A 19,977-nucleotide genomic window follows, 5' to 3' on the forward strand; every position below is an offset into this window, starting at 1 on the left:
TTTCTGTCGTTTCACCTTTCGATTAACGCTTCATCTGCTGAACCAGTGAGTACATAACATCTCGTGAAGAGATACTGTACAAGACAGTCAAATACACATGATTTTTTTCAGTCAACAACAGAAAAAAACTCCAAGGAAAAAAACAAACAACAGTTTCAATCTAAAGTAATACTCAGTCGTAAATTTAACAACGCTAACATTAATCCACAATTAGTAGGCTACATTAAAGTTAACTAATTCTAACTACTAACTTAAACATGTTCTAAATTATGTAACTCACAGCGCGAACTTAAGTGTCGCTCTTTGCTACATTCCATTACGCCTTTAATGCAAAATTCATGGGATATGTTTACAATCTTACCATTTACTGTCTGAATCTTGTCTCCAGACACGGTTCAGATAGCGCGCCTCACACGGCATTCTGGGAGCTTTCTTCGTCTATGAAAAATATCGGATAACGCCATTAATTGACAGAAAACGCAACGCCATCGCCTGGGCTGGAGTGCGTATCACAGACGACATAATTCGGGAACTCCAAATGTGTACAACAGTCCAGTGCCCAGACTTGTCGACTCCAATTTTACCCATGAAGACCAATGATTCTCAGTCATGTGCTCGAGACCCTCCGCACTTTTCTCTCGCCCAACTATGACGGTTCATCAGCAGATTATCAGGGTCATCTCGTTTCGTTAAGCACAATTTCTCGATAAACCAGAATATTGGAAAACTCGACTGTCTAAGAACTTCTAATATACCGATTTAGGACTGTCTAAGAACTGCTCATATACCGACATTCTTTACTTTTAACTTTACTTTTAGGACATTCTTTACTTTTAACTTTACTTTTAGGACATTCTTTACTTTTAACTCACTAGGTTAACTAAAGAAGTCTCCTGATATATCTCTCAGGGGCATCAAATACCAGCACAAGAACGTAAATCATACAGGACCAAAGGCCCAGAGGAATGGATTTAGAAACACGACTCTAGGCAATCGTTTTGTAAGAAAAAAAAATCTAAAATCTAAGTCCTTCTGTTGCCGACTATAAACGTGAAATGATCTCCCCTGCCATATCCCATATACATCAAAATATCAGAACGAAACCGTCAGACCAACACATAAGACACCGAACCCTTGAACCTGCCGTGAATTTGTTGTCAATTAAAATGGTCAAATTACAAGTATACAAAGATCTTAATCCAACACCGGTGTAATGCACGAGGTATGGAATTAGAGACAAATCTTTTTTCGTTTGTTTTTTATCGCTATTGCCGAAAGGAGAACACACGGGGAATGAAAATATGACTTTTAGTGTTTCAGGGGTCAAAACAACTGTAAAAGTTCTTTCATGTTTCACATTCTTATAGTCATCGCAGTGGATATATCACTGGAATGTTCTTCTAAACGAATTTGAAAAAAAATCACTAGCACTCGTAAAAACGTTAGACTACCAGTTTTACGCCTCAAAACATCAAATGTACTGTTCTATGTAGTTTCACTATCGGTACAGTGGGTGGCATAATACATGCGAGGGAGCAAACGCGACGTAGAAGAAGAGCAAAGCTCCGGAAATAGAGATAAACTTTGCGCCGTATCGGAAAGACAGCTGTTGTTTGGAAACAGGAACGACAAAGTAAGTTTATAGTTACAATAGAACATTTCTCTGACTTAAGCTAATTAAACTGTGTCGGCCTAACCCTTATGCTGTACGAGCGCTGGACAGCTATGGTTTTACTTGATGATGTGTGACGATGTAGTATCTGAATAAGTCGTGTTTAGCCACATAACTAGCCAAATGCTAATATAGCTGGCTAAGTGCTTGCGACAGTAACGTTAGATTGAATATTTTGGTAACGCTGGCTCACCTCCATTTCAAATAGAAAAGTCCAGAAGGACTGGTATAAATTGTTCCTAATGACGTGCTGTTTCATTTGAAGGCGCTGTAAGAGAGAGGAGTGAGATATTTTAGTCTCACAAACGGTAGTTAAATGGACTGTCCAAGTTTTGTTGTTAGCTAGTTACATAGTCTCCATGTCATTGCTAATGACTTGTCACCCGAGTTTACAGCCTTAGTGGACGCGTACACTCAGTTAAATTTGGATAGCATCTCCGATTTGGGTTTACATTATAAACTATTTTGGCCAAGTTGTCATTCAAAATTTCTGTTTTTGCCTTTTATGTTGTAATTGGAATGACTTACAGTGAGCAGTTAGCGAGTTGTAGCATTGTACCACGAGCCCGATGGCCTAAGTTAACAGTGCATTAGTACAAGCCTAATATACCATAGCATTAGGAACAGCACTCTGAATGCCTTAGTTTTATGCCATTTCAGTACTATAGCTTCCTAAATTAGACGGTTGACGTACATTCAACTTATAAACATTTTTCTCTTTGAATCACGTGCAGGTAATCTGTAAAGATGCAGTCTGTTTTACTTCTCACGAGATGAAGAATCTATATGAACATTTGAGAATTTTTAGTGTTTTTAAGCTAGCTAGCCAACTAACATGTTTATGTATGTTTGAGCAGTCAAGCCATGACCATCTTTAAGACTAGCACATGTCCCACCTGAAGGTCTGCACATCTGATTCACTAAACAAAGAGTCATGTAGTGTCTGAATGCTAGGTACAGTTCTATTCCATAAAATGAGGGAAGACTTATGGGACTGCAAAGCCCAGTCTGCTAGTTGATTGTGACTTACCCATGTACTGAGTGCTTAGGCAGTGAGTTCTGTTTATTCATTATGGAAGCAGTACTTGTGCTCTGGTCTTACTCATCTCAGGCTTGCACATAGCTTTGTCTGCACAATATAATCAAAGATGCGTTGAATTAAATTTTGAAAAAAGTATTACTTGTAACATTTATGAACTATAAGGATAAAGTATAACATATTAGGACAATGGATACTGTGAACAGGAAAGCTAAAGCTAAGGAATTGTTGCATAATTACTTATTCAAGGTTAACTATTTAAATGTTATTGGTCAGAGAATGTTGTTCAGTGCCCACTCAAGTTTTATAGAATTGAATAGTATTGCCCAATGTTATATTTAACACACCTGATTCATTTAGTGGAGTACTTTTCCTTAAATTAGCTGTGTTTTGTTTGATTGATTTTAGAATGCCAGCCTCTAAAAGGCGAATGGCATCTGTGGATCCTCAAACTAAAAGAAGAAAGCTAGATTCAAGATTGACACCATCGCTGGAGAAGAGGCCTCAGTCAGTGACTCGGCCCAAGAAAAAGCCATCACCGTCGCAGGGGAAAGACGACAAAAAACCAGCAAAACCCACCCGTCAGTCCTCCAGACTGAAAACGACTCAGAAGAGAAAAGCTAAGGGTAGACGTCGCAGAGAGTCTAATGACTCTGCAGCAAGACCCTCAAAACCACAGCGCTCCAGATCAGCCCAGGTCTTAAAAGACTCTGTGGACCTTGGAGACAAGCTTGCCCAAACATTAACGGACAGACGGGCCAAAGGGAGCAGGAAAGTGAAAAAATATGAACGATCTGTCTCTGCTGCTAAACACTTGAACACTGAAGGGAAAAAGACAGCAGTTGCGACCTGTTTAGACTCATCCGGTTTATTGTCCGACCCTGTGCTGATCGATCACTGTTATGGTAGGCCCCCACTCTCCAGGCACTCATGTCCACTGGCTGAAGCCAAGGCGTCGCTCCAGCCTCAGGAAAATGACATGAAATGGAAGGTGGCTGGACCGAAAGGCCAGACACCCAAGCCGTGTTCAGCAGAGGCTCAGGACTGCCCAGGGGAGGCGTCTGATGGTAAAAAGCCAACCAGATTATCTCCTGAGGAGCAGAAAGAGCTCTCACCTGAGCCCATTGACAAAATAACTGTCAGTCTGGATGCCAAAATGGACGTGATGAGAAAGTCTCCGCCTCCTTTAGAGGCACTTTTCCAAGTTATCAAAGAGACCAGCTTGAATAAGCACTCGTTTCCTGCTAAAAAGATATCTGACATGGATGAGTTACAGGTTGTAAATACATGTTCTATTCGGGATTCTTTACAAAGTACGGATGACCGCGGTGCCATAGATGTTCTGGAATGTTCCCTGGACAAGTGGTGTCCTCAGGAATGGGGTGACATTGAGATTGAACACTGTGTTGTTGAAGTGGAGAGTGTGGAGTGTGCGTGTGGAGACCTTGGTGCCTCAGACAATAACCAGCAATCATCTCAGGAGCCCCAGGAGAAGACTGCTCAGAAAGGATCGAGCAAAGTGTGTGGAGAGAGTGCCTCCAATCAGTCTGTTCCCCTGGGGAGAGCAGGGAACCTGTCCAAAGATGTTCCAGCTAATAGTGAAGAGCCACCCAAAAAGCAGGCGATGAACCCTCAGGCCAGGACCAAGGCCCGCCTGGCAGCTTTAGCAGAAGAGCGGGCTGCGGCCGCCAAGAGGGTCCCTAATAAACAGCTCAACCTTCTTGCCCTGTGTGAGGAGATAGCAGATGACATCGCATCAGATACCGCTGAAGCCCCAAAAGAGAAGGACAACGAGTGGACTACAGCAAAAGAAGAGCCTGCTGAAACACAGGGAAGAGATGGGACTACTGAGACGACGCCAGAACCTGCTTCCGCCACAAGTCCCCAAACTACAGTGGCCACCCTTCCCGAGGAGTTTCCTGAAAATACGCCCCAGCAAAATGTGCCCAAGAAACGATTTTTCCTCAGCCATGTGTCAGTGCCTCTGAAAGCCCATGAGAAGAAGAAGCTGTCACGTTTTCAGAGGCTGCGACAGGTGGAGTTGCAGAGGGACAAGCTTACCTGGACACGTGTGAAGAAGCTCAAGTCAGATCAGGCCTCTGTGAATGATGGCTCCACCAAAGAGACTAACTTTAAGTCAGGCCTTCCCGGCCAAGCTACTGTCCAGCCCCACTTACCCACCCAAGACAAAGCCCCCAAACCTGTTCAAAACGAACCCAGACGGGCACTGCCTGCCGTTGCCCCTCCCATGCCCAATGGGATCAGCAGTCCCAAGACCAGGCCTGTACTGGAGTACAAACCGTATACTCCACGACCCAAATACTCCGCCGAAGACTTCGAACTGGATGGACTAGAGGAAGAGACGTGCAAACCAGCAACACCCAAAAATGTTAAAAATGAGGTAAAATTTAATTGGCTATTGTTATATTTTTTGTACAGTAACCAAGCATGTTGGATGAATGGACGAGATTAATTACCATCAATAAATTTTCCATAAGGCTGAGTTTCAGAGAAAAAAATGTTTACACGTGTTTAAAATGATGAGGGAGGTGTTGGGCTGAGTGTGTTTCTGTTCTCAGTGTCTGAGTGTTTTATGCTCCTGTGGGGAAACCTTTGACTGGGGTTTCTGTTCTGTTTGTTAAATAGGCCAGTGTGGAACAGACCGCCACCCCTCTGACCCCAGGGCAGCCCAAAACCCCTGTGGCCAGGCAGGCTGGGGCCCAGGGTCCCACAGGTAAAGCCCTACATTTTACTCCATGCTTTGAAATGATGAAAGTTTAACAGGGAAAAGTAATTTGTTTAGCTGCGTTTACTCTGGGCTCATGGTTTTCCATGAGACAAAAACAATTCTAATAAGATATGTATTGTTTCAATATAATCCCTTATCAGAGAATGTTAGCCTGAATATTCTAACATTCTCTCTTTCGTTGTTTTCAGGTGGTGCTGCTCCGAAAACAGAACCAATCCAAAAGTCATTGATGGACAGTGTGAACCGGTACAGTTGTAACAGTCTCTGTATATCTGGGCTTTGTGGAGTGGACTGGATAGTTCATTAAGTCCAGAAGAGGGATAGTGTAGGGGATTGGGGCCTGATAGTCATGACAGAAAAAGTGAGCTATGCTCCTGTAGCCGTTGTAATGGTCAGCCGTTAGATTCCTGAAGATGCTTTAAGACTTGGTTGTGCTTATGATTAAATATCTTGAACAGGACCTTGTGATAATCTGGTTCTGCGGAGTGTAGGTTATAACTTGATAAAAGAAATAGCTATTTTTCCCTTGATTATGTCCTCTGATGGGGTTTAGTGAGTAGAATATGTTAGATAACCAGGTTGTGTGTGTTTTTGCAGTGGTATTCTGATAACTGGATTGTGTCTCTGTGTGTGTTTGCAGTGGCAATTTTGATAAGTGGATTGTATGTGTGTGTGTGTGGGCGAGTTTTTTTATTGCACTGGTGATTCTGTAGTGTTTACAGTATGTTTGAGAACCTGATTGAGTGTTTGTGTTTTTTGCAGCGGTAATTCTGGTTCTGTGTGTGACACAGAACCTCAGAAAGAAGTAAAGAACAGTGTGAAAGCTCCCAGCCAGGAGGGGCCACAGACCATGGTAAGTCCAGTGTCCATCAAACACAGGTGACCCTGTGCTGTGTCATAGCAGGTTAATACCACTGATAGAATTATCACAGCACTTTGTTTTCCATTCAGCGGTGATCTTTTATGTAATCCTTTACATAATCTCTTTAGTGACTGCTGTTTAGAGGTGTGAGAGTGTGTGTGAATGAGAGTGTGCGTGTGTGCGAGAGTGTGTGGGTGCGTGTGTGTTGGATGCTGTCGGTGACTGAATGTCTGTCTAAATGCTGTAGGATGTGAGGCAGAAGCCCTTTGGTGCAGTGACATGCAGTGTGTGCGGGATGCTGTACTCTCCTGCCAGCCCAGAGGATGAAAGCCAGCATTTGCTCTTTCATAACCAGTTCATCAGTGCAGTCAAATATGTGGTGAGTACTGTCCAGGACTGGCTCTCAGCACAAGCATACACACTAGCCTCTGATAGAAAATGTGTGTTTGTGTGTGTGTAAATATATATATATTGTGTACACAGTAGGTGATTTGCTATATTGTAACAGGGGGATGGTCACTGACACTACATAGAGTATATAGAGGCATGGCAGGTTAACAAGGGGGACACATTGTGGTCACCTTGCTAACAAGGTGGATGGCATGCCCCCTCATCCCCTACAAATTGCCTACTGTGTGTGTGTGTGTGTGTGTGTGTGTGTGTGTATATATATATATATATATATATATATATATATATATATATATATATATATATACACACACACGTATGTATGTGTGTGTGTGTGTGTGTGTGTGTGTGTGTGTGTATATATATATATATATAGATAAATGTAAGTTGACAATTGATGTTACTGTTTATTAATCAGAATGGAGGGACCACTGACTCACTGTAAATAAACACATCTGTGATTGTGGAGGAGAAAATTGTTTGAATTGGCAGTTATATACTATATATATCTTTATATATATGTGTGTGTATATATATGTGTGTGTGTTTGTCTGTGTGTGTGAGTTTACATACACATATATCTTTAAATATGTAAATATATACATACACACACATATGTGTGTGTGTGTATATATATGTATATGTACATACACATATACATATACTAATAAATGAATATGATACAGCCCTCTTATACTTGGGTTCTGCATCCATGGATTTAACCAACCGTGGATTGAAAAAAAAAAAAAAAAAAACTCCAGGAGGTCCCAAAAAAAAAAACCTCCAGGAGGCCCCCCCCCAAAAAAACCTCCAGGAGGTCCCAAAAAGCAAAACTTGAATTTGCCGTCCGCCGAACACTAGGCTGAATCAACGCGAATGAAGTGATGTGTTGGCATGCTCTGCTGCAGCCTCCGGTAATTTTACAGATCTTCAGTCTCTCTCCAGCACTCATTTTAAGCATTGCTCGCCTCACATCTTGTTCATTTGCTACTTGTGTTTTAAAACATTTCTATTTTCTCTATTTAAAATTACAATTTCTATATGTACTTCTGTGTTTTATTCTATGTATTTCTTTTTTTGGTGACTAAACGATAGCAATCTGTACGTGTTGAAAGAAAGAAAATGTTACGTTGTTGCTGACGTGTATTGTATAGTTAGACCTATGATGTTTGCGTCTGTACTGAACATGTGTATAGGAGGATGTGCATAGGTTATATACTAACACTATTTTATATAAGGGACTTAAGCATCCGCGGTTTTTGGTATCCGCAGGAAGTCCTGGAACCAGTCCCCCTGTGGATACGGAGGGCTGACTGTGTCTGTATATATGTATAATATGTTTATGTGTATATAAACTGTAAAATGCTATAAACTGTAAAACACTGAGGTGGTTAGGGTATAAACTGTAAAACACTGAGGTGGTTAGGGTGTAGGATCAGGTGCTTTAGTCTTGTGGTTTCCTGGCGCGGAGAAGGATAACTTCTCTGTTATCATTTTGGTTCTCTGCACTGTGGTCTGCAGAAGCCCAGGTCATGGAGCTGAGTGCTTACAGTGTTTAGTACATCAGGTGTTGTGAGCCACATCCAAACTTACCATTTTCATCCAAACACAGGGTTGGAAGAAGGAGAGGATCCTTGGAGAGTACCCAGATGGCAAAATCATTCTTGTCCTCCCAGATGACCCCAAATATGCACTGAAAAAGGTAGAACTTCACTGTGTTGCCCTGTCATATATTCACACTCTGCATTTCACTGTCTGCCTGAAGGCCCTTTTCTCAGAGCCTGCTTCTGACTGACTCTGTAGATCTGTAGGGTCAGAACCCACAATTTTGGTTCTGATCAGGCACAACATGTTTGTCCTGTGTGGTCTGTGTAAAGGTGGAGGAGATAAGGGAAATGGTGGACAATGATCTGGGCTTTCAGCAAGTGGAGACCAAGGTGCCGTCGCAGACCAAAACCTTCCTCTTCATCTCCAATGACAAGAAGGTGGCAGGATGCCTTATCGCCGAGCACATTCAAGAGGTCAGCGAGGTGGAGTGTGCGTGCGTGCGTGTGTGTCTGCTGCCTTTCTTTGGGAGTTGTCTTTTGGATTATATTTCAGAAACATTAATGTCTGCAAGTCCTTCAGAAGGTGGATTAGCCTGAGTATGGTTCTGCCGTCTCTTACAGCAATGTAATGCTGAGCAGCCACCTTGCTGCTCCGCCTTGTGTTGGGTCTAGCTAAGAACTTTTACCTTTGAGCTTTTTAAAAGACCTTCTGGCGTCCACAACTGACCACTACAGTTCTGCTTTTCTCCTGGATTATATGAGTACTTTTCTTTTTTAGTTATGTTTATTTTTTTCATTGTCTCAGATCATCTCTTGTCTTGAATTCAGGACAACCTTTTCCACAGTACTATATCTGTTATTTTGTGTGTGTGTGTGTGTATGTGTATGTATGTATGTGCAGGGTTACAGAGTGATTGAGGAACCTGTTCCAGAAGTTTCTGAAGGGGAAAAGGTGATGTTTGAGCGTCAGCGGGCGTGGTGCTGCTCCACTACTCCAGAGCCAGCCCTGTGTGGCATCAGTCGTATCTGGGTCTTCAGTATGATGAGGAGAAGAGGCATCGCCTCTCGTATGATCGAGTGTCTCAGGTCCGCCTCACAACTTAAGACTCACACCTCATGGCACAGCATCACGCTGCACGACACTGGCTTTCAACTGGGACTCATACACTCTGTTACCTCTGAAAGCCTTCATACCAAAGCCATTGTTTGTTGCCAGGCAGAACACACATATTTACAAGCACCGTGGCTTAAATATTCTCAGTTTACCATTTTTCAGATGTGAAAATATGAGTGGAGATTCCTTATTGTGCCCATCAGAACCTGTTATAAAAAGACTGAAGTAAATCTTTTTGATTTCTGAGTGCTGAAGTCACCGAAGCCTGTGTTGGTTAACAGTGTAATGACAGACACTGTGGAGCATCAGCACTGGGAGTTAAATCTGACAATTAAATGAGAAGAGGCTTTGTTTTTATTGAGAAAGAATTCAGTATAAACTAAATATAGTGTGGGGATCAATCAGAATGGAAACTTTTTTTGTAAACACTATGGCTTGTTGTCATGGTAGCTGCAGTGTTTAAGTGTTTGCTCTCTCTCTCTGTTCTCGTTTTACAGGAATAATTTCATCTATGGGTCATATCTGAGCAAAGATGAGATTGCCTTCTCAGACCCAACGCCTGACGGCAAGCTCTTTGCCACTCATTACTGTGGAACCTCCCAGTTTTTAGTCTATAATTTTGTCAGTGGGACTCAGACAACCTGACTGTGTCTAGACACGCTGTGTCCACAGAGTTCAGTGTGAAAAGGACATGATTATTACAGAAGTATGTGCTGTGTCCTTAAACGAAACAGAGCAAAAAAACCCAAAAAAACAGGTAAGAGTCTGAACCAAGCGCAGGAAGAAGCACTGGTGAAGCTTTCCTTCTCTACAGAATCATGAGTTTCATCTGGAAAGAGGAAGATCACGTCTCAGCCACTGGTCAAGGATTCAGTTACAACATCCCCAGTCTATCCTTCTTATCCCTCCTCTTGTCAATGTACCGTAGACTGAGTAGCACTGCACAATAACTGAACGCTGTTTCATTGTTTGGTGACAAACATATCCTGTTCACTCAGGTCTAGTTTGATGGAAGCTTCTGTATTGACTGTACCAGACCGACGGGGGGTGGGGGTGTATATGTTTTCCAGTGCACAATTGTGGACTCAATTGGCCCTGTCCTTTTGGGAGCTCCTGAGAAGTTGAATGAACTATAACAAAAAATAAGCCACTACTGCAAGCAATGCCTTTGTCCTGAGGCTGCTAACCACAAAAAAATGTTCTTTTAAATCTCAGGTTTGACAGACATGTAGAATTTGACTCTTGGGAGTTCAATCTTCCCTTTAACCTACACCCCTCCAAGTATTTTAAAAGAAAACATATTTTACTTATTTGTTGTTTATATATGGACAAAACTTTTTGAGGTTAAAAAGGTTTACGCGCATGGAATTTACAGCAATAGAAGACAAACAATTTCACAACAGTTTCTTTCATGAAACCACACAGTACAAGAGGACAAACAGACATACTGTACCCATTATTTGTTACAAGAAGTGAAAAATGACCCTCCTGTAGTTGAGCTTTGTCCTGAAAGCATCTCACCTCGTTTTTAAAACTGTGTCATACACTTGATTTCTAACTTATACCTTTGAATGATCACAAATTTATTGGAATTGTATGTATTTTTATCAAAATAATATAACATGACTCTAGAATCATGACTTTGCGTTCCGTATCAGTGTAACACCCCCGTCCCTTCTCAGAGTATCACGGACTCGTGTGATGATAATGTTGCCTTTTAAATACACTAGGGTGATGAGTAGGTATAAAAACACTGCTTATGCCGTGTTTTCCAGTCATTCTTGGATACTGACAAGATAGTACATTGTCAAAACCTCGCTGTCTGTTGGTGATGGTCACATTCCTGATGTAATTAATTAAGCGGGCGAGTTCACGATTGGTTACAGCTGAAAAACTGCCCCAGTAAATATCAACGCTCAGGATTCGGCTCACATAGCTTCTGAAATTACATTATCTAGTCATTTCTGCAATTATGCCCATAGAAGAACATTACCAAGAACGATCAAATTATTTTTAAAACTCTTAAAAACAAATTTTGTTCTAGAGGTTTAACTATCATTCTATCGCGCCAAACTGATGGATGTTTTTACAGCCTTCGCTTTTACGTCAGTTATAATGACCCGGAAGAAGTTACAGAGTCGCTCGCCTTCCAACACGCGGATGGGATTCTGGTTAAGAACTGTGTTATTAATTGTTTGTTAATTTCGTCTGGATGTTTTTACACGGTTCAAATAGTGTAAGACGCTTTTAGTATCATAGAGGAGTCAGTGTCACTGTATAAATTTTCCTTCCTTTCTGTTATTGAACATTCGGCAGCGACACGTGAGTAATACGGACGCAGAGAAATGCTGGTGGAACTGATCACTGGAAGTTACGAACAGATAGCATTTGGTTATCGAGTATGTCCTGGAGAAAAGGTATCAGTTGTGGTCCAGTTCAGTGTGTTCTATTTTAAGAAAGGAGTCTTAATGTGTGGGCATTACGTCAAAACAAGCAGGATTCAGTGTTTGTACATCTACAGGAACATGTCTACCGGTACTTTTATAACTTTATGTATTTTCCGCTAGAGTAGTAACTATTCTTGTTGTGCGATTGTCAAATGATGCATTAAGAGGAACTGATCGTGGTCACTGGTTGATTTTGCAAATTTTAGCGAAACAAGAAAAGAAACCATGATCTCCACAACCCACTTACGAACACCTGTTGTCTCCTGTAGGAATGGACATTAACGCCAGTTTTTACACATCACGCACACACAGCCTCGTTGTCTTCAGTGGCGTCCAGTGAGCGGTTTATCGCTACGGGGAGTAAGGATGAAACCATTCAGCTTTATGACATGAAGAAGAGAACTGAACATGGGTCTTTACTGCACCACGATGGTAAGGAAAACAATAATGTTTTTTTTTTCCATTAGTGTGTTCGTAATCGAAGAAAGGTGGTCAAATACGTATGGAATAAACTGGCGCTGAATCGCACACTGTGTGGCGGCACCACAGTAAGGATAATCTTGCCTTCAGACGTTCTGAAATATTGGACATATTGTGTAAGATGTGTTTGTATCATTGTTTGATTGGGCTCGCCTTATAAAAACTGCTAAGTAACAATATTTTGAAACACAGTCCCACGTATGTAGATATTTCTACCTATCCTTAGTAAGACCGTAGTCATTTCTTTAGCAGTAAATGTAAAAGAGCACCATAGCATTCTTTCCCTACCAGCACGTAATGTCAGATTAGGTTGCTATTGTAACTGTGTTGTTACTGTAATGTAAACTGTAATATGTTTAATTTGGGTTGAATGTCAGTTAAGGCCCTAAACATGCAGTAGAGTTAATTGTTGTTGCTGAAATGTCCTGTCCTGTTTGGGAGCAGGTTCCATCTCATGTTTGCAGTTTTATGGCACCTCCCATCTTCTGAGTGGGGGGGAAGACGGCTTACTGTGTGTCTGGAGCACTAAGAAGTGGGAATGCCTCAAATCCATCAAAGCTCACAAGTCAGTATTCTAAAACAATGCTATATTTACAGATCATACAGATTTAATTAGTGTGTTTTGTTATTACTTATTATTAATGTGTTTATTAAATTACATCTTTCTTGTATATTTTTTTCAGAGGCTCTTTAACTGCACTGTCTGTCCACCCGTCCGGCAAACTTGCACTCTCTGTGGGAACAGATAAGACACTGAGGTTTGTTCCATCTCTCTACAGTATTGTCTTACTCTGTATGATTGTCTTAAATTCATAAACCCTCTGTTATGTCACTTAGAAGTTTGAAATATGTGCTATTTATGATTTGGTCTCAGTTGAATTTTTTTTACCTGTTCAGTTTGGGTCCCTCCTGTTTTTGTAGTTATGTTGTTGTTCAGAAATTATGAGTTACGTGTGCAGTTTGTGTGACTTTTTTATTTGTAGAACTTGGAATCTAATTGATGGAAGGTCAGCTTTCATCAAAAACATAAAACAAAGTAAGTGAAAAACAAATTTCAATATTTATTATTAAATTTCCTTTCTGTGGTACCCTCTTTCCCAGCACAGTGAAGCAGTACTTATTTATTTATTTATTGATTGATTGATTTATTTTTTGAATGAAATGTGTGTTTTGTTTTTTTTTTTCAGATGCACACATCGTGCTGTGGTCTCCTGAGGGCAGTAAGTATGTGGTGGTGATCAATGAGAAAGTAGACGTCTACAGCCTTGACACAGCCTCTGTGATCAGCACCATCAGAAACCCAAAGAGAATCTCAACCATTAAGTTCCTGAAGGTAAAAACACACGTATAACATATCTCACCAACCTTGGCACTCAGCCCCAGTAAAGTTAACAAAGCTGTTTACATGTTTCTCAGTGACTTTTGGAAAACAAAAAGTGAAGTAATGAAAAGTCAGGTAGTTATTTTGAGCCATGTGTCTCTCTGAGAAGTGAGTCCCAGGGTCTAGCGTTTTGCCCTTGTTTCTGTGGGTGTGCTTGCTGAGACCACAGCTTTGACTGTTTACAAACCAGTGCCAACAGTCCTTAGAATCATGAACAGATGTCAAAACTGTTTGTTGTTTCCCTTGAAACTGATTTATCTTCGTTTGTTTTATTTTAATATCTGAATGTTGTGATTATTAACATATACATCATTGATGAAGTAGTTTAAATACAGACTGACAAATGTCATAACACCCATGGGCCTCCAGCACTGTCCGCTCACATTAATAAATGAAATGTGTCACTCTGTCATACTTCAGTTTTAAAGAAATATGGATATAAAGGACTATTATTCATGTCAGCTTTGGCCTTTTACTGGATATCAAAGGAAGCTGTGTGATTTCACTAGTTTGTTTCGATAAAATAATGTCTCTGGGCTGAAGTCCGTACAGTGAAATGTATAACTTGTGTTGCTGTGTTTGTGTCCTGTAGGAGAACCTGCTCGCTGTGGCAGGGGATGAGGAGACTGTCAGAATATATGATCTGACATCACAGAAGTGTGTGTGTGAATTCACAGCCCATGAGACCAGGTACATGCTTTCATGTTTATGACACTGAGTCAGTGCCCAAACCTGTCATAAATGACTGCACCTGTACATGTGAATCTGTTTTCTAAAGTCCCTCCCTTTCATGCAACATTCACAAATGCCTGGTCAGTACTTCTCTTAATTTTGAAGGCCCCAAACATGCTTTGTAACTTCAAGTTTGTCCTTCAACTGGTGCTGTCATAACATAAGAAGAATCAGTGGCAGAATTAGCAATGATGGCTTTCACGCTGTTTGGTGCAGCATACATTTATTCCAGTGAGTGGATGAGACAGCATGGGAGATTGACCCTGCTCAAATGTGTCCGTGTGTTTACTCTGACAGAGTGAAAGCCATCGACAGCTTCACCACAGAAGATACCTGTGTCGTTGTGACGGCATCAAATGATGGATTCATTAAGTTGTGGAAAGTCAATCTTGAGGTCAGTTTCTCAATTCTTATGCTTCTAATGCAAAGACTGCTGCTTTCAAAACAGACATAGAGAGTTAAAGGTGACATTTCCTCGGTACTGATTCTCTGTAGTTATTTCTTGAACATTTTTCTTTGTTTAGGTCTTGGATCCCCCAGTGCTGCTTGGTCAGGTGAATACGACAGCCAGGCTGACGTGTCTGTCTGTTTGGCAGTCCACAGCAGAGCTGAAGGACTCAGGAGAACACACAGGACAAGCAACAACTTCGCAGGGTACTAGCAGCTGGCCTGCAATGGTCTCACATGCCTGTTTCTTGGGTTCTGATTTGCATTATTATTGTTTTAAATTATGCTCGGCTGTTAGTAGGGCCTGAGTTTCCATCAGAGAGGCAAGAGTCTGTTACTCGGCTGGTTGTGTTTGCACAGTATCTCTGGCTTATCAGATCATGTAACGTCAGACAGTATGTACCTCTCTCAGCGTGCATTCAAGAGTGTGTGTTTTGACGTTGGTGAGTAATATATACACACACACACACACACACACACACACACACACACATATACACACAGGGGTTGGACAAAATAATGGAAATACCTTGTTAAATAACAGTTGTATTATTTAATATCGAGTTGGTCCCCCTTTGGCAGCAATAACTGCTTCAATACGTCGAGGAATAGATTCATACAACTTTTGGACAGTGGCTAAGGGAATTTTAATCCATTCCTGAAGCAAAACCTGTTCCAGCTCTCTCAGAGATGATGGTGAAGGGAAGTGGCTCCTTCCTTGCTGCTCCAAAATATACCAGAGATTTTCGATTATGTTAAGATCTGGTGATTGTGGGGGCCAATCAACTTCACTGTTGTGCTCTTCATGCCAGTCTTTAATGATTTTAGCAGTGTGAATTGGCACATTATCGTCACTGCTTGGAAAGAGTGTTTGGACCATTGGGTGAATTTGGTCACCCAAAATTGACAAATACTCTTTAGAGGTAACCCTGCCATGCAGTGCTAACACAGGACCAAGAGAATTGCATGATATTGCAGCCCAAACCATCACAGAACCGCCACCATGCTTAATGGTTGGGGTCAGGCAATTGAAATCAAGAGCTTCTTTTGGCTTCCTCCATACATAAATTCATCCTGAACAAGGAAAAACCGTGAGGGATGATTCATTAGAGAAGATGACATTCTTCCACTGGTCCATTGTCCACTTCTGATGGTCTTTGCACCATTTTAGGTGTTTTCGAACATTGATGGGGGGAAAGAAAAGGTTTTGCAATGGCAGCCCTTCCATGGCATCCAGCTGCACTGAGCTTTCGACGAACTGATTTGGTTGATACTGGGTTAGCAAGATGTTGGTTTAGCTCTGCTGTCACTTTAGTAGCTGTGGTTCTGTGATTTTTTTTTTTTTATTTTTTTATTTTTTTTTTTTGACTCAATGCGTTTTAGTGCTCTGCAGTCACGTTCACAGAGTTTTCGCTTCCATCCAGAGTTACGCTTCCCAGAACTAGTTTTTCCTAGCTTTTGGTATGCCATCATGACTTTAGAAACAGTTCCTCTTGATACATTATACAACTCAGCAGTTCTTGTTACTGAAGCGCCAGCCATTCACGCTCCAACAATATGCCCTCTACCGCCTTGCAAAATGTTCGCATTGCAAACATTACAAGTGGCTGTTAGATTGCTTTCGTTTCCCAATTTAAAACATATCCACGCTGCAGACATTTTAGCCGCATCCTGCTTCAAATCATGCTCTCCGTTTACAACACCTGTGTGACAGCTGATGTAAAACAAAGGATCGGGCTTAGGGTCATGCTCAGTAAAGCCGATACCGATCAGTTAAAAAATGCTTTGATTGGCCGATACCAATCTTTGAGATCAGATCGGGACATCCCTAATACATGTGTGTGTGTGTGTGTGTATGTATATGTATATATATATATGTGTGTGTGTGTGTGTGTGTGTATATATAATGTGTGTGCTTTCTTTGATTTTTTTCTGGGCAGTGTCTGAAGATGCTTCTCAGCTCTCTAAGAAGAAGAGAATGCATATCTCATCTGAGGAGGTGGTTCTACAGGAAGACAGTGGCTCCAAACCTGAAAAAAAGCAAGGGAAGAAGAAGAAGCAGAAAGTGCAATAAAACAGCTTTTCTTTGTAAACCTATTGTTCATTGTGTCTCATTGTTCTCAGTGATGTGCTATGTCAGGCAGTGTTATTATATATTAACATAAACATTCTGTTAACTCATAAGGAGCTGGGCCACATTTTGCCTTGCTCATCCTTTTACACACTCTTGTCTAGAACTTTCCATAAAGGTTCATTGGTGATGAAGTCATTGAATGCTAATCACTTCATCCCAGTCATGAGACTGCACTAGACTCCATTTATATCAGTCTATATGGTAATGTTATTGTTTTTGGATATGGGAACATTGTCTGTCTGTCTTTTTAAAGTTGATATGAGATGAATATAATACTTCTGAGTGAGTTACTTGTGCAATCACCACTGAATTTACTTGCCCTTATGTCGGAGAACTCAGGTTTTACAGAATCTCCATTTCATGAGTCATCATCTCTATTCAACACACGTTTGAATGGATTTATAATTAAATTCAGTATGGTGTGACTATGCGCCGACGTGGTCATTTCTGAAGATAGTGGATATACGGTCTTTTTAGCTGTGTTCTGTAATTCCTCAGTTGCGTGTTATAGGTACCTAGATAACTAATAAAATTAATCAGACTTTAATTCTGAATTTGAATGAAGACTGTACACGTGTGTGATTTAGGCCTCGTGCTTTTATATTGAAAGTCATTCCGTGGAAACAACGCGGAAGTAGAGTAGAGTTCACACGAGAGCGTCAAGTCCATTTTTATCCGCGAAGTGTGAGCCCTTCTTTTCACTGACAAGAACTACATATAGATGTATTAATCTCATCGACATGGCAGTTGACTGGGTTGGATATGGATACGCAGCTCTCACAGCCACAGGAGGCATAATTGGTTTTGTCAAAGCAGGTAGCGTAAAGCGTACGCGACCCAGCACCCATCCTCAGCACTCATAACAACTAGAGAAGTTGTTCTAGTTGAACATGAAGCTTAAATATTTTGCCACAAGAATTTCCATCGTTCCGACATTTACCTGTGAATTAAGCATAGATATGCATGTAGCTGTCATTTGATAGTCTGTGGGAAATGAGTCCTTCGCTTTAATCAACAAGAGCATATCCTCTCCAGTTTTTCCCTGTTTCGGCACAGCTCTGAATGTTTTGTTCTGAAAACTGACGCCTACCTTCTCCTGATATGTATGTATGTATGTATGTATGTATCTATCTATCTATCGATATATAGATATAGATATAGATAGATATAGGTATATGATATGTGTGTGTGTGTGTGTGTGTGTGTGTGTGTGTGTGTGTGTATGTATATGTATTTGTATATGTATATCTGTGTGCACTTCTGTTGGATCTTACAGGTAGCGTCACTTCACTTGTTGCTGGACTTGTCTGTGGACTTTTAGCTGCAATTGGTGCTTACCATATATCTCAAAATTCCAAAAATATTTGGGTGTCTCTTGGTAAGGATATGGTTATGATTATAATTGTGATTATTGTTTTTGTGTTGTGGTATCTTTACTAAAATACAGTGAAAAAATAACTCCATTCATAAGATGATCACTGATAATGAAACATAATTGTATTTTCTAAAACATCAGGTACCTCTGGGACTTTAGCAGTCGTGATGGGACTGAGGTTTCTGAACTCAGGGAAGCTGATGCCAGCTGGGCTTATGGCAGGACTGAGGTTAGGCTGCTTCATACTCAAGGATTTTACAGCAGAAATCAGGTTAGACTCCTTTACATTCAGGTGGACATGAGAAGAGCACTGCAAAAGCAAGAGCATCATACACTAGTTGCTCCAGCCCACACAGAGCCCTGACCTTGGATAAATAGGAATTCTGTCTTTGATGGAGGGTCATGGTTAAGATTCCAGTCATGGTTAAGACTCCAGGAGAGATTTTTACATTGGAGGGTTTTCAGAACCATTCACATCTGCAAGGCCTGTAGGAAACGTCAAGGACAAAGCCCAATCTCTTTCTTTATTTCTTTTCCTTCGCACTCCTATTTACTGTTCTTTCCTCTTCTCTTTTTCAGTTTCCTGATGTTTACAAAGATTTTGATCGCCTTTCTAAGGAAAACCCACAAAACATAAACTCATCCAGCCAAAGGAACACGGTCAGCTTTGTGATCTCTGGAAAATGATGACACTGCATGGTGCAGCCTGTTGGACAGACCTTACAGGCTGGAGGACACGAGATTTCACATTATGCCAGTCTTGTCTGAATTACGATATGAGGAAACTGGACTCAGATGGAGGCTTTGCAAGACCATCACTGTAGAGATGAACACTGTCCAAAGCTGCCTGAACAAATTTATTCTTAATATGCTTCATGTAGTCAGGTTTTATATACAAAAATAAATGACTTACAATCGAATGTTTAAAAGAGAATGTAATGATTTTGAAAGGTACTATCATAGTTTAAATGAAGCGATTTGTAACTAATTTGATCATTCTGTAACTTCAAATTTAGCGAAGTTATTTGGAAAATGGTGCAATAGCCAAATTGGAATAGAAGACAAGAGGATGCGAAGACGATCCTGAAATATTGTACCACACAAAGTTACTGTCAGAGAGTGTCTACAGAAATGCAATGTACTGAATCCTATTCTTAGCTTAACATTCACATTAAATAGATGATTGGTGTGAAGATAGAATTGTGGTGGTCTTAAATGAGCAGTTCTCTATCTCATCTCCTCATTCTAAATACAGCATCTGTGTGATGTTTTTTGTGACTCACTTTTAACTGCCCTCTTATAAAACAATGCCATTTTTCTTAATATCAAAGATTAAATCAGAGTCTACACAATGATCATGTTTAAAAAAAATGTCTCCGTTTATCACCAGACAGTCACCAGCAGATCATAAGACATGGGCGCGGAATGAGGTTAAGACATCTTGGAGTGAAGTTTTTATATTAACCACTAGATGGAGACAGAGCATTCTTTTTCAATTATGAGGCCCTACGCCGCTTTCAGCCGTTTGGAAAAAATTCTGGAACCGCTCTAAAACCAGTACAGTGCATGACGAATGCCATGTTAAGG

General features: G+C 40.9%; 3 protein-coding genes across 4 annotated transcripts; all 3 read left to right on the forward strand.

The window, feature by feature from the left end:
• Positions 1-1,601: 1,601 nt before the first annotated feature.
• Positions 1,602-10,966, forward strand: esco1 (establishment of sister chromatid cohesion N-acetyltransferase 1). The gene is made up of 10 exons (XM_030769908.1): positions 1,602-1,633; positions 3,120-5,112; positions 5,358-5,445; positions 5,649-5,706; positions 6,223-6,313; positions 6,570-6,701; positions 8,346-8,435; positions 8,611-8,754; positions 9,182-9,366; positions 9,892-10,966. Exons 2-10 carry the CDS (start codon positions 3,121-3,123, stop codon positions 10,037-10,039), a joined length of 2,928 nt encoding a protein of 975 aa, XP_030625768.1. The 5' UTR covers positions 1,602-1,633; position 3,120; the 3' UTR covers positions 10,040-10,966.
• A 580-nt stretch (positions 10,967-11,546) lies between these two features.
• pak1ip1 (PAK1 interacting protein 1) lies at positions 11,547-16,955 on the forward strand. Its single transcript, XM_030769183.1, has 10 exons — positions 11,547-11,811; positions 12,111-12,273; positions 12,766-12,886; positions 13,005-13,079; positions 13,305-13,357; positions 13,509-13,654; positions 14,295-14,392; positions 14,732-14,828; positions 14,959-15,088; positions 16,822-16,955. Exons 1-10 carry the CDS (start codon positions 11,740-11,742, stop codon positions 16,953-16,955), a joined length of 1,089 nt encoding a protein of 362 aa, XP_030625043.1. The 5' UTR covers positions 11,547-11,739.
• A 707-nt stretch (positions 16,956-17,662) lies between these two features.
• tmem14cb (transmembrane protein 14Cb) lies at positions 17,663-19,611 on the forward strand. 2 transcript variants are annotated; one of them, XM_030769328.1, is made up of 4 exons: positions 17,663-17,831; positions 18,292-18,393; positions 18,532-18,661; positions 18,970-19,611. In XM_030769328.1, the coding sequence occupies exons 1-4, from the start codon at positions 17,756-17,758 to the stop codon at positions 19,025-19,027; spliced, it is 366 nt and encodes a 121-aa protein (XP_030625188.1). In that variant the 5' UTR covers positions 17,663-17,755; the 3' UTR covers positions 19,028-19,611. The 2 variants fall into 2 exon arrangements, with proteins under 2 accessions (XP_030625188.1, XP_030625187.1); XM_030769327.1 differs by having other exon boundaries at positions 17,680-17,831; positions 18,532-18,619.
• Positions 19,612-19,977: the final 366 nt, after the last annotated feature.

This window comes from Chanos chanos, chromosome 3 (genome assembly GCF_902362185.1).
Source record: "Chanos chanos chromosome 3, fChaCha1.1, whole genome shotgun sequence".
Taxonomy (NCBI): domain Eukaryota; kingdom Metazoa; phylum Chordata; class Actinopteri; order Gonorynchiformes; family Chanidae; genus Chanos; species Chanos chanos.